General features: G+C 35.4%; 1 protein-coding gene across 2 annotated transcripts in view; it reads right to left on the minus strand.

Annotated features, from left to right (window-relative positions):
- Positions 1 to 9,117, minus strand: part of LOC149793547 (uncharacterized) — a 52,914-nt gene extending 43,797 nt beyond the window's left edge. For both annotated transcript variants that reach the window (XM_089967520.1, XM_089967519.1), the window contains exons 1-2: positions 9,004 to 9,117; positions 671 to 744 (exon numbers count right to left, since the gene is read on the minus strand). In XM_089967520.1, coding sequence (XP_089823646.1) covers positions 671 to 744; positions 9,004 to 9,008 — 79 coding nt within the window. In that variant the 5' untranslated portion in view covers positions 9,009 to 9,117. The remainder of the gene's footprint in view (positions 1 to 670; positions 745 to 9,003) is intronic.
- Positions 9,118 to 15,784: the final 6,667 nt, after the last annotated feature.

The following is a 15,784-nucleotide window of genomic DNA, read 5'->3' on the forward strand; positions in this document are numbered from 1 at the left end:
GGGATTTTGACTTTAGTGGTGAAAATAAAGGTTAATTCGCCAGATTGGATTCAGGACATGGTCATTTAAGAGATATGCGTTGGTACGTTACTGTCTTTTGAATGTATATGTGTAGTTTTTCAGTCTTCTTGTGATTCTGAAGCGATAAAAGACGCATGAGAAAAAGTCCAATCGAGCGAAGGGTTGTGGTCACGCTTGCACTCCTTGTGTTTACTTATATTACCGATAAGGGAATTTCATATTGTCAGAGATTTTGCCGTACTTTATTAATTAAACGTTAGACTCCTGTGATACTAATATTACCCATATACTAATTCGTTGGCTGCCGTTTTCTTTTCCACTCATAGTAAGGTAAAACCAAGTAACGAATGGGACTGTAAACTTAATGACTGACGTTTTCTTTGTCATTGTCAGGAAGGTAAACTAGGTAAACTTCATATGTCACAGAAGTCATATAACGAAGGTACAATTCAATAAAATAAAGAAAACATGTACAAAGAGGGTTCCAATGAAAATTTTGCGTATCCGTGAATTCGCGAATGCACGAGGTATTACTGTATATATAATTTTGTACTTGGGTCCATGGCCTTGTATGAAAACAACAAATTCTTTTTCTAAAGATACTATATGATAATTGAAGTGAACAAGTGAAATGGTATGTTCTATTTACCATTTGTTCCCTTTGTTTGAAGGATGATGATCAAGATAATTCCTTTGAGACACATTGCATCCAAAAACAAAACTCTGAAATAATAAAAAAATTTACAATTAATATAACTGTTTTATTGTTTTTTTCTGCGCACATAGGAAAAGACAGCATCCTTCCATTTATGCTGATGACAAAGCTGTTTAATACAAATATAAAAGAGTATGTCAGACATGAAATCTCATTGTACCTAATCAACAGCTTTGGAGTTTCGTTGAGGATATGAAAAGTGAAGGGTCATTAACTCTTAGGTTAAAATTTCCAGGAGTAAAAATCTTAAACCAATGAGTTATGAGAATGACACAGAAAACACATTTTTAAAACTAGTTTACGTTTATTATCAAACGCAGGCTGCATCAAGGAGTCTTCTTTGTTCCACAACAACACAATTATAACATAAAATAATAAGAGGAAACAATAAAAGAAGTTTCAACTTCACACATTACAGTGAAATGCAGTATTCACTAATCACAATAGAAAAGCATAACAGTTACATATCTTCACAAAATGAATTACTTCCTTTAATGTTTTTGTCAATTAAATTGTTTCAAAACTTTCTTCACATTTAAGTTGCTCATAACTGAAATATCCGCAATTATTCAAATAAAAATGAAATATGCATAATTTGCTATGATCATTCATGATCTAAGTTCAGTTGTCATTGTGAAAAAGTGGTGTCTTCATGTTCATTCTCAAAGTTTTAATCAGTCTTCTGCTGACATATCCCTGAGAAACAAGTCAGAATATTCCATGAGCAGCTGTGTTTATATTCAATAATCTAATTAGATGTGAAATGCGATCAATAATATAGAATGATGTAAATAGCGTAACAGTAACACTGGAAATGATCAAATATGATACAATTCACTTACATGCCACAAGTGCAACCAGTATAAAGAGAATTTCACTCAATAATTTGATCAAATAATCCAGATATTACAGCAAAATAAACAATTCTCTTTGATTTCTGTTCACCATTTTTAATTTCCAGTCATTGTAGATAATTCAAAATCTTACTTTATAAAGGGATTCAATATTCCTATTATCTTAATCAGTGCCACTCAAACAGTCTATCTTCCGATCTCAAAATGTTAGAGTAAAGTTGACTTCTAATTATCAGAGAGTATAAATGACACATAGCAGTGAATGTCATTTTTGGGTAAAATATTAAACACATGCTATTAAACCCAGGAGTGTGGGTCAAGGAAAAAAACCAGGAGTATGGGTCAAGGAAAAACCCAGGAGTATGGGTCAAGGAAAAAAACCAGGAGTATGGGTCAAGGAAAAATCCAGGAGTATGGGTTAAGGAGAAACCTGGGACTATGCATCAAGGAAATATCCATGAGTATGGGTCAAGGCAAAACCCAGGAGTAAGGATCAAAGAAAAACCCAGGTGTATGGGTCAAGGAAAAATCCAAGAGTATGCATCAAGGAAAAATCCAGGAGTATGGATCAAGGAAAATCCCTGAACTCCTCTGCAACATTTACATATAATCTACTGTAATAAAACAATAAAACAGACTATACATGTTTTAATAATTACTTTGATTTATCTTCACTGCAATGATGGATGTCATTTATTGCATGAACCTGATATTAAATGATTCATGGTTTTTTTTCTCATAGCATTTATATCACAAGTTACTGAAGACAGATGATATACAAATGTTCATTTCATAAACTTCCATGTTCCTATTCTCTCAAGTAAAAAACAATTGTGTGAATTAAAGAAAGCATTTTAACTAAGTAGAGAAAGATCTATTTACTAGGTACTGACTTTCTGCGTTTACTCAACTGTTCATTTGAACACCAGGTTCATGAAAATATTTCATCTGTTTGATCTCATTATTGTAATCAAACAGATAAAAACTATCTTGGAAATGAATAAGCAAAGATCTTTTCTTACAAAACACATTACAAACACACAAACTGATTTCATAATTAACTAGTATAATTGGTAGGTCATAAACATATTTTGCACTTGAAAAAGCACACAAATGTAGGTAAATATACAAGAGTGACAATGGTATGTGTTACATATAATGGCCTTATTCTCACCAATAAAAATCAAACAGTTGCCTCACAGTACATTGCTGTAACTAAACGAAACATGTCCTGTTGGTAGATAATATCTGATTGTTCTGAAATAGGTTAAAAATGGTTGAAGCATCCTCATGCCAATACAGAAGAATGTTCTAACATCTTAATACCTCTAAACGAGGTTTTTCCAGAGGAATGGCTCTCGTTTCAAATACACAATGAGAACACACCTTAGAACACTGATAAATTTCTCAGTCAACTGGTTCAAATCAGTTTAAACATATTCAAAGCCCTGTCTAGAACACTTATAATTTCTAAAACAGAATCAACACATTTTCACTCCTAGTCTGTATTTTAATTGACTGACTGAACTTTGAGAAGATGGCAAATTTTAAGTACCGGTAGCTGAAGACCAAGCTATACTGTACCTGTTTTTATACTGTACCAGTTTTTATACTGTACCAGTTTTCAGACAATCATTATAAATATTTTAGGAGTTTAAAGTAACAATATCAGTATCAAGAGATAATGTACATTTGTTAACAAGTTTGGCCGCCATGGTGGCTGCCTTGAAAATATTGTTATCTCCACTACTTCCATGTCATTATTTCAATATCGGGTTTTCACCAAAACTTATTATTATGCCTAGTTGGTCCTAAATGAAAATAGTCGTTGTTGTACAAGTCCAATTTGACTACTACAACTGCTGTCTTGAAACTTATGGGCCCTATTCCACTTGAATGTTTCACCAAAAGACTTCTTATGATATCTACTTCTTACTAAATAAATGGTGCCAATATGACAAGCAGTATGCCCATGACAGCACCTTATTTAAAAATGGTGTTATCTTGAATTCATGGAAATTTGTTTTACCAAATAGTGTCAATCCAATCATGCAACTCGTCATGATGTAGTTAGAATCAAAATCATTTCTATGAATGTTATCTGTTTTAATTTTTAAATTCTTCTGTGATGTCACTTATGCCTATGCTGTGGTCGCATTGTCATGAGTTTCATGTGTGTCATGTTTTTGCTCAACTTTGACGATCCTGGAAGTACATGTACTTATTTCTGTTTTTATAACATTACGTACAATGCTTTAAATCCTTCACTTTCTACTGAACTGTTTCATTGTAAAAATTGTCATCTTTCAGAAACTCATTTAAATACTGTTACAGTAATACTTATATGTATATGTTGTTTCATTTATTTCTTTTCACAAAATAATGTTTTTTGCTGTTTGTCTGAACTGTTAAATGATTTGTCATATCCATTAATAAATACATACTTTTGTACCTTTCCTTCTTATTATCTTTAAAATCTTTCCAACTGTTTATGTCATATTTTATGTCATATTGTATGTCATACTGTATGTCATACTGTATACTGTGTAGAAATAAATCTTGCTCATAAAACATACGCTCTGTAGGATTTTCAGTTTGTAACAACTGGGTTACAGAACATGAACCAGATTTTAAATATTTAATTCGTAAGGTTAGGAAGCTATCATTGTGCAAATATCTTTTTATATTTTACAGTTTCAACAATTTTGAATTTTGGAGGATCAAATGTACCAGTAGCTGAATACCCAAATATATTGATACAATCATGTGCTTTTAATATTTTTACTTCCTTGCTCATTTCAGTCTGTTATTGTGTTTATAACTTAGCTTTGGCTTTTTGTCAGCCCATTTTCTGCTTTTTCTTTTATGAGAAATACTTCAACATTTTCATATTTTAAGGGTCTGTTAAAGCTTTTTACTGCTAATTATTGTAATTATTGTCTGAAAAAGTGAAAGTTATGCAGTGTTTTCTTTACTAGTAAATCCAACCTTTCTCGTAAAACTCTTTACCTCATTGAACTTTGATGAGAAATTCTTTATTCTTATTAAACAATATCTTTTCAGGCTTCCTCTCTATGAATATTTCTCTGATAGCATAGTGTATGTCACCTCCCCGCTTTTATTTTATACTCATCTTCCCAAGCATATTTAGAGAACACACTGATTGCTGTCAAAACAAAATGTATTTGTATCTATCTTGATTGTGCTTTCTGCAAGCTTGCAAGTCCAACAGTGTCAACCTTACACCCATCATCTATGTGACTGGTTTAGATCTGTTTCTGTTGATATCATTTTCTGGCCTGCCTGTGTAATGTATATGTAGATTGATTAGTTAACCATTATTTTAATTCAGCAATTTCAGTTTCATGTGATTGTGTGTGTGCATGTGAATGTGTGTATGTATCTGAATATGTGTGTGTGTGAGTGTGATTTGGATTTTTAGCATAGCTTTAACAATTTTTCAATCATATCGCTACAATGTCTGCAGGGTGACAGTTTATAGTGATGTCTAGCACTGAGGCATCATGCCGCATGATGTCCAACCCAATCGCATTATCCTGACACCAGGCTGACCAGTCCTAACAATAACCTCTTAATGCTGAGCACCAAGTAAGGCAGCTGTTGGCACCATTTTTGTATGTCTTTGGTATGACTCGGCCGGGGATCGAACCCACGACCTACCGCATCCAAGGCGGACGCTCTAACCACTAGGCCACCGGAGCAGTATATCTGAATATGAAAGCATGTGAATGTGTGTATGCATCTGAATATGAAAGTATGTGAATGTGCATGAATGTAAATATGTGTGTGTGTGCAGATTATGGTTACGTATTGTAAATGCAAGTTAGTAAAAATGCCTAATAAACTACACTTAAACAAGACTTGTTTTTAACTTAATAAAAGTTCACAATAAAATGGCAGTTGAAAAGATTTCTAAACTTGTTTGAAACAACCCATATAACATGTACATGAGAGCAAAATGCACATGTATACATACCATACTTTTCATCCCATCATTTTTGCTGACAAAACATTACTGTAACTATTCAGAACATGAAAAAGTTACGATATGAATGAACTAAACCCTTCTTTCCAACTGAATCGAAACAGCACGTGAGTGCATCTAGTTTTTGAAAGAATGGTTTTCTTAATGTAACCAATCACATTCCAGCGGTGTTACAACAGTTTACTGATAGTATTACAAAAGTATGGTTTCTATATTTATCTACGTATTTGTAGTAATGTCAGGCATTGGTTAAATTGTATTTGTGTTTGCTGTTTTTGTCATATTTTCACAAAAATGAGTGAAAACATCTTGACCTAACACCACTTTTCAAATACAACAACAAAGCATTGTCCCCCACATTTGTGAGAAAATAATCAACTCAATACTTGGGCAACTTAGTCGTGTAGTTTGTACGGTATCATAATCTCTAACGATGAGGGGTCTTCTGGTAAAAACGCAATGTTATTATCAATATGACTTTCTATTCAGAAGGAATAGCAAGATTTTCAAGAGGGTCAACATAGTGGCTAGCCTGTATGTCCTAATGGATAGGCAAAAAAATGATTGGCAAAAAAAGAATGGACAAAATATAATCCCATTAATTTCCTCTAGCCTACCACCAGTAGCCTTAAAAATAATGAAAAACAAACAATCTGGTTCAGATACTGCTGAATACTGGAAAATATTGTCACTGCTGGAATGAATTCTGTTATAAATAAGCAAGAGACAATAGGTTGGACATACCTTTTCTTCAACATAATAAAGTTGTTATAACATTAAATCAAAGTATTATTTAAGATGTCAATTGGTACCCTGGTACTTGGATAACTGCCTGTCGATAATAACACGGGTAACAAAATGGACAACCAAGTACCCCTTAAAAAACAAAACAAAATAAAACCAGTCAACATTTGTGGACTTTACGACAATATGCAAATGTAGACATGTAGACTAGTAAAAGTGAGTGTTATGCATACATAATTTATCAATTTTCTTTTTTGTCGATACTCTTGTACTGACCACTAGGCCACGTGGATTTTGCTGATTTGTGACAAAACTTTTAACTGCAGATAAATGTAAGTGTCAAAAATAAATACATTCTTCATACAGTTTTCTTATAATTATGGAATGTAATATATTGATTGCTCTTTTTATACTCAGATCACACCTTTTTGCCACTTATATTAGTAATAATTACACTTATACCTATCTTGGGGGTTGGCATCTGTAAACCTACAACAAAGCAGATCTGGTTCACATTTAATACAATTTCCCTTTAAACGGATAGCAGGGTAACTGATCGTTAGGATCAATGAGTACCCAGTAAAGCTTCAACAAAATTCTGACATCTCTAAGTACTTTGTCATGTGCATTTTAAGTGCTAATGGTAATATACTTAAAAGGGTGGGTGGGTGTTGTATAGCCAAGTATCATGAACAATACATACTAAGTTAAAAGTTATAACTTATTAACTTAAAAAGCATTTAAATGTTCAGGGGCAACCTTTTTATTTATATGAGCTAAAATTGGCAATTTGATTTTGTCTTTGACACATAATAGATCATGGCACTAAGACACTACTAAGCATTTTGACATGTTTGCATATTCTTTTTTGTTGATGAGAAAACTGCTGATCTCTGAATTCCAGCAATTCTGAATATATGCTATTTTAAGATTTCAATTTTTTGTCAGCTCCTGGCTTAATATCTTAGGTTTATGGTGGGGAAGTATAAATATGTAATCATGAGATACCAGTAAATCTAAAAAGGTTAATGGTTTTCTCCTTAAAATGTACATTTTCAACATACCTTGTGCATGGCGAGTAAAATGTAGTTATTTCAAAAATCTTTTCTACCAATCCCATTATCTATTATTACATGCAAATTCTGGTTTTGCTCTTGAAACAGCTGCATTAGAACTCTTGCTCTACATGTATGAGTATATTTACATACACATTTTTTAGTAACTTTAATTATTGGTACATATATATATGGTTTCTAGGTGCCAAAAGAGATACAAAGGAGATGAAAGTTTCAATAAATAAGATTTCCTTAAAATATAACATTTTATGTTGTTTTACTCATGTTAGGATGTTATATTTGGGGCAAGCTCAAAGTTTCCAAGGGTAAGTTCAATTTTCCAGTCAGCTTGACCCAGGTAACCTGCCTTTTATAAAATTTGCAAATCTCTGAAACACTATGTGCTGAAAAACAGCTCATGTTCAATTTCTCCAATTTTTAAAAATATAAAATCCACTTCTCATTGCCACTAAATCGATTACTATAGAACAACTCACATAGCTCATGCAAGCACTCTGAGTCACGTTTTGCAGCTATATGTTTCATTTTGGAGGATTTAATTACACATACATATATAAAAAAAATTTATTCACTTTATTTCAAGCCTTGACTATCAAAATTCCATTGAAGGTTATTGTATAAATTCCTCTTAAAATGCTTAATGGCAGATTCAAAGATATTTCAACATTTTTAGACAGTCAAGCAAGTGGTGTGATCCTGTTTAAACTGGTTTTTGTCATGCGCTATGAAGTTAGAGAAAATGTGCCTGCAGTTGGGAAGAAGTTGTACTAAAACAAACAGATGTGACAATGTCATCATTTATAAACAAAGCCTAGGATTCCTCCTGCACTAGTAATAATTCAATCCAATATCAACTTTTTTAACCCAGTCTAATGCCTAACTAACATTGTAAAAGTCCATAGTGATCGACAATTTTCGTTTGAAATGTTACGACATAAATGTTATGACAATTTGATCACTCAAAATCACGATTGAATCAACTCTGTTATAACTATATTATGATTAAATTTTAAAACCAAAATTGTTTTTTAAATTTATATCAGTAAATGCGCTTACACGGCCCGTGTGACTTTCACTGTAATAAGTGTCATTGGAATTTAATTTCACTACATACCGACTCTATACTGCTGCACACTACATACAAGTCTGTGTTCAAAACGATATGAAATTATTTTAATTATAAGTTATTGTTTCACACACTCACTGCTAAATGTTGCTGGATGCTTAACTGAAACTTTGAAAGAAACTTCACCAAAATTTGTAGCCATTTCTTCGTGATCAGAGATCCCCCACCTACCGTACTGAATTGTCCATTACCAATCACAGGTACAAAATAAAACATCCACTGCACAGAATATTTTTAAAGTATCAGCAACGGAGCTTAACAGTTGATATACCTATTGTAACTACGACACTGATTAAAACATACAACAACTAAATATAAAGTCACTCTATAAAAGTGAAAGCTGAATATGCAGTCGGTGTCAGTCTCGGTCATCGAGCAATGATTCGGTACAAATTTTATAATACCGCCTGTGCATTTAGTCACATATACACTACCGTAAAGAAGACAGACCACACCCTTACCCCATCTATGATTTAAGTACCATACTGATAAAACAAATTAATAGCCACTGTAAGTTTCTTCATTATTTCTCTTCTACCTGGAGCCGGGCTACAACTTGGAATAAGCAAGAAATCCGAATTCCAACTCGTTGAGCTCTTTCTATAGAAATTGCACGACTGTCGAAATCATATAAATCAGTTCCGTAAGTTCGTTTACAATTGAGTTGGGCATTTGTTATTTATTTTGCAGGAATAAATAAGCAAGTAACACAATGACATATAATTCCATGACTAGGACTTATGTGAATAATGTATTTTATATTTTGCATGGGGGACTTAGAGATGTTTTAGGTTTCTACAAGATATTTGTCTGTGAAACTTGCAAAATTAAGGCACAATATCTAGTAAATGCATCAAACTTATTTTATGATGAATAGAATGGACGAATTATGCTGCAGTTTAAAGAATATTTTTTCAGCTAGAAATCAAGTACAGACAAATGTTAGACAAGATGTACGTGTGTAACACTGTTGAAGAGAATAAATATAAATTATGGAAACAGGTGAATTTTAATAGCATGGCAATAGTCTAATTTGTTTGATCCAAATGGAGCTAATTGCATTCACATAACTACTATTTATGATTGTGATAAGTTGCATGCCTGATGAAGTGTAATGAATCGATGTAAAAGAGAGATGATAAGATATTCAGTGACTGTTGGGTCCTAAGTGTAATGAATCGATGTAAAAGAGTGAAGATAAGATATTCAGTGACTGTTGGGTCCTAGATGAACATCATCATAATAAGGCAATAAACATGTTTTTTTTTTTTTTTCTATCAATTTTATTTTATCACATTTACGGTGAAAATGATTTTTATTTACAGCCCAAGTAATGTAGCAGCAGAGAGACTGAGCCCAGTAACTATTCGTCCCAACAGAACCATGTATCGAAAACACTTCCATATAAAGGTCTTATTTCACAAAATAAACCCTCTATTCAGAAACTATGATTAATAAGCCTTCTCTGATGTCCAAGAGAAGTTATTTCAACAAAAATAACTCACTATAAAAATACTTTTTTGACTCGGGGGGGGGGGGGGGGGGGGTCGACGAAATACTTGGGGCTCAGTCTCTCTGCTGCTAAGAATGTAAATATTTTAGGATTTCTAACTAAAAATTGTATCTAATCCAACTCGATACCGTGTCCGGGGATCATGTAAATTTATCGTTACAAATCCGTGTGGTTTTGTCTGAGCACGACTAAAGAAATTTCTGAATTTATTGATGTCCATGTCACCGCTTCACCCAGTTCGATGAATGTTTTGTAACGTGTGTGCGTCAACGCCATTAAATACCGCAAGAACGTTACAGTTATCTCTGATCACTTTCGGAATTTGTGTATACCGTTGAGTTACATAAATCACATCAACGTTTTTGTGCCTGCCGCGGGAAAATATCCTGGCAGGGTTTGATTGTTTGTCCAGCATGACATCATCGTACACGACTAAATTATTAATACTCCCATCAATATCATCGATACTCGGTGGATCATTGATATCAGTTATAAAATCAATAACATCTTCGTGAAAATCACTTTGATTTTCCATTATCGATTTTGCACTTTCATTAAAATCTTTTAATACCTGATAACATCGCTGATCGTCCACTGATGGTGCTATCAAATATAATTTATCCCACTTCATCCACTTCATTATTAAATTAAGTAACAATTGCGTCTTACCCGACCCAGATGGACCTATAATAATCATTCGAGTTAAATTTGGTAGCACTGAGTTATGTTTGATTGGCTCTCGTCGCTTTGACGCAGAAAAGTCAGTGATCTCCATTAGATATATCATAAAATAAATATGAATTTATATTGTGTGAAATGCCGAGCACATACCCCAACTGGGGATACAACAACAATTACAACAAAAAATAATCGACAAGCCCTTACAGGCAAGTGTGAACGATGTGGCACAAAAAATTTAGATTTATTTTTTAAAAAAACGGAGGTGATATCGCAGCCAAGTTAGGAAAATTACCAGGGGCTCCGTGGGCTAAATACCCAGGGGAAAAACATCTTCCAGGATATAATTACTGCGGTCCAGGAACCCGACTTGATATCAGACTTGATGACCAAGATCAACCAAAGCCAGGTGAGTATCCGATAAATGCTATTGATAAGGCGTGTCATGCTCATGATGTAGCTTACCGAAGCAAGGATTTGCAACAGCGCCATCTCGCGGATGTGAAATTAATTCATGCGTTAAATGCTATCACTGATAAATCTTTCAAGGAGAGGTTAGCATCCTGGTTAATAAAATCCGCAATGAAATCTAAGCTTGTATTAGGCGCTGGTAATTAATTATAATGGAGTCGATTTATTATTCCCCAAGAGGATACTGGAGAGGTAACGCAGCAATTAGTAAACTTGCCAGTGCAGCAAAAGTCACACGTAATACTGCCAAACATTGGTTATCCCGACAGGCAATATGGCAAATTTATCTACCGCGTCCTAAACAAATTCACTTCGCGCATTTCGATGTTAGTGTGCCAAATGAGGTTCATCAGGCTGACATACTATTTCTGCCACATGATACTATCCGAAGACGTACATACAAGTGCGCGTTAACCATAGTTGATGTTGCCAGTAGATACAAAGATGCGGAACCGTTAACGACTAAAACAGCATCTGAGGTTGCTTCTGCGTTTAAACGAATTTATCAACGAGGACCTCTACAATGGCCAAATCTATTACAAGTTGATCCTGGCAAAGAATTTCAAGGTGCAGTATCATTGTTGATGAAGCAACATAACGTCACCATCAGACGAGGACATACTGAAATTCATCGCGATCAGGCAATTGTTGAGCGCTTCAATAGAACACTTGCTGAGCGGTTATTTGGATATCAATACGCGAAGGAATTTATTCAGGATACGAGATCGCGCGAATGGGTTGCAAGATTACCAAGCGTGATAACTGCGCTAAATAACGAGATTACACGAACAACCAACATGAAACCTGCCATCGCGATAACGAAAAAAATATACCACTACAACGAAGGAAAGAAAAACAGCAAATACTGGGTAATGTTACAGTTAGATATTTATATGAACCACGTGAACTTGAAGGTGGTAAACGAAGAGCGACTGATCCCATCTGGAGTGTTACTACACATAAGATATCTACCGTGACAAGATCCACTGGCAGACCAGCAATCTACAGGTTGGATTCAACTGCTCCTCAACGTGGATTCACCCGTGAGCAACTTCAGGTAATTCCCGAGGATACACAATTGCCGCCAAAATCACTGAAGTGATTTCAATGGCTTAACTAGCGCTGGCACCCCGACGTCGATTACACTCAAGACAGGTCAACATGACATTATCACATGTATGACCACGACTGTTATCTTTTCTGTCTACGGTAAATTGTCTTGAATTTTTATTCGAATACTGCCATAGCATTATACAATTACAACTCGCACAGTGATCATTCTGCTGTTGTTTCAACGCGTTAATAAATTCAACATCAAGATCAAAATCGCGATTATTATTTTTGTCACTCTGTTTGTAACCGGCGAGTTTTTTTCTTATTACATTACCATCGGTGATGCTGTTGTTTTCATTATTAATTTTATCAGCGTTTGATTCATTCAAGACAATTCTTCGCAGTTGAGATATTCTTCTGACTCTGGACACAGCCAAGTAAACTAAGTTTGACCATTCGATTCGATCGTCAACAATCCAGACAGTTGTATCAGAGATAGTCAGTCCTTGAGATGAATGAATTGTCATTGCGTATCCTAGCGTCCACGGGGATTTATTCATCGCTAGTGCATCTTTGACAGCATCGATGTCAACTAGCACAATATCATTCAGTACTAAATTCTGTTTCTCTGTCTTTCCTGGAATATCAACATCTATATTTTGTAACCGCGTATCAGTTGGTCTATAACATAACGGCACTGGCAACATTGGAAACTTTTTTTGTTGCAACCGAAATAGCTGTTGTTGAAGTGTGTCTCTGACTATCTTTCTACTTGCCACTATCAAATCGTCTGGTTTCCACACACGTAAAAAGTCACTCATTGAAGTTTCAGGAATCATCTCGCGCATAATTTCACATTGAATTTTATTCGGTTGTAATCTGATTAATGTTTTAAGTTCTTTCAACGTTGCATCAAGTGCTCTATGATCATCAGACACTTCTTCGTAATAATCAACAAAATTCCTCAGCCAATCATGCGGAGATGCGCCGACAAACGGAGGTGGTTGACCGTGATCGCCGCACATAATCACTGCAGTATTTTTCGTTAGCAGCCAATCAAGAAATGTTTTAATGTATCTAACGGTACCGTACATATCTCATCCCAAATTATTATATCATTGATATATTTTGTTCCCATTCGATCTGATGTCCACACACCACCGCTGTATTTACAAAAGCTGTGATAAGTACAAGAATTGACTCCTCGTTGTTTCATCTCCCTGGCAAGCCTGTGAGTGGGTGTTAGCACAATCACATCTGATTTTTTAAACAATTCAATCGCTCGAGTTGTTTTACCAGCCCCCCCCCCCCCCCCCACCGGCCCGTTCAAATAAACAGTTTTGTGTTTAGTGATTGGATCATACACAGACGGTGCGGAAGATATTTCTGACATTTCTGATTTACAATAATCATCCTTAATTGCAACATCAGCGGATTCACAATAGTCGTGTAACGTCTCGGCTTTTATTCTCCACGAACCCCATTCATCTCCGCTGTAGAATTTCATTATATCGGTCAGTGATTCTGAATATTTTTTATCGATATAAAATGAATCCGTGGCAACTCTAACTGCGGTGTCAGGAAATCGATTTACCATCGATAACAAATTTATAGAAACATAAGCCAGCATTGAAGATCTTAAATGTGTGCACTGAGGCGATTCTCCGTCGATATAACTTACAATTGTACCCAATTTTCTTCCGTCGGACAAGAACACATCCTCCCGATTACAAAATAAGTCTCTGGCAACCGCGTCGGCGATTATAAAATGCAATTCAGCTTCATCGATAATCAACCACGAGTGATGCATTTTATGATCAAATGCTGCACCCTGAGTAAATTTACCGATTATTCTTCGTCCGAGATCTTTCGCTGTTTTTTCACTGCTACCGAGTTTGATCTTGAGAATTTTAGGAGCCTCACTGACGATGACATCCATCGGGGTATTTGGACACTCTCGTGCATACTCACCGATAACTTCTTCGAGGGTAATACGCTCTGGTGTTGGTAACCAAACTGAGGTCTGCGGTTGATATGATATGATTGCTTCACTGACAGTCAACGATGTTAGTATTCGGCTGTCAAGCATATATCGCAATAACACTATTGGTACCCAGCGCTTTTCACTGAAGTGTCTGCCAAACCAAACATAACAAATCTGATGAAGCCCTTTAGCAAATTCAAACGAAGTCACACGAGCAAATCCTGCCAAATCAAAATCGGATAAAACGCCGTTTATAGCAACTCGTGTCATCGAGTTCGTGGGGTTACCAAATCGCTTAAAGTATCTGCTGCACTCGCCGTTCCAGAGAAAGCTTCCTGGGTAGCAGGCAATCATATCCACGGAAATCATATCCCGGTAGTCATACCGGGTATTCCATAACCCGCCGTGTCCATACTCGACACAACTTAATTGTATATCTGAAAGAAACTGACTTCGGGTTGGTCTCCACGAATTTCTTTCTCTGGCGGCGTGAGCGGCAACACTTGGAACTGTAAAACAATTAACCAATAACTGCTCAATGTTGTCGTTGGAAACGCTTGCGTTTCTCACATATTGTTCTGCGAGTTTTTTCATTTGTTGTTGCAACGATTCCGTTCTGTATAATTCTCCGTTGGGATTCACAAATTGATCATACTCGGAATCTTCGGAACTCCTAAATAACCACACTGACATAGGGTCGGTTTTACTCAGCGTGTAAATAGCATCAAATATATTTCCAGAATAAAATCTGACAACACGATCTCGTGGAAATATTGTAACCGCATCATTCCAGGCATGAGAGTTATGATCAATAATTTCAATCGGTTTTCCTGACTTTTTATAATGCTTCGAATTATATAATATTTCTCCGGTTAGTGTTTTTACTGTTATTGAACATTCTAATTTACTTGATAGCGCAGCAACATCATTTATTGATGCCCCAGTATCCTTAACCGATTCAGCCCATGCTGTTATTTTTTTACGTCGCAAGTCGGTTAAACCGTTCCCTCGTTTTGCGTTTTTAAAATGTTCCATTACTCGTTCAGCTACACAATTCAACGTTGAAAATCGCATCGGGGCGAGTTTATCAAATTTTGTTTTTTTTACAGGATATATTCCATAAATGACTGCGGTTACAGGATACGATCTAGCGTAATATGGTATATCAATCCCCGTCAGCATTCCTGGTTTGGAATTTTTACTGAACAGAATGGTTTTCCCGTTAGCAAGAATAGGGTCGAGTTTGTCACGGATAATCCACTCATCGGAATCTGTTTGCACAATAAATTTTATTCTGAAAACATATTTCTTAGTATGTCCATCTCTTTGATATCCATCAAACAGATAATCAATAATTGTTTTTGCTCGGGCATCAGTCATTGTAGCATCGATGATGACCTCATCATCGCGGACAATTTTAAATGTGGACCATGCATGAGATGCGCCCTCGTCGCGAAATTCTCTTTTACCTTCGTTGATAATATTAAACAGATCAGCTAGATACCGTCGTCGTGGATCCGGGTTTAGCCTGTCAAGATCGAAT

The sequence above is a fragment of the Sinohyriopsis cumingii genome, chromosome 8 (genome assembly GCF_028554795.1).
Source record: "Sinohyriopsis cumingii isolate HCF-2022 chromosome 8, ASM2855479v2, whole genome shotgun sequence".
Lineage (NCBI taxonomy): Eukaryota > Metazoa > Mollusca > Bivalvia > Unionida > Unionidae > Sinohyriopsis > Sinohyriopsis cumingii.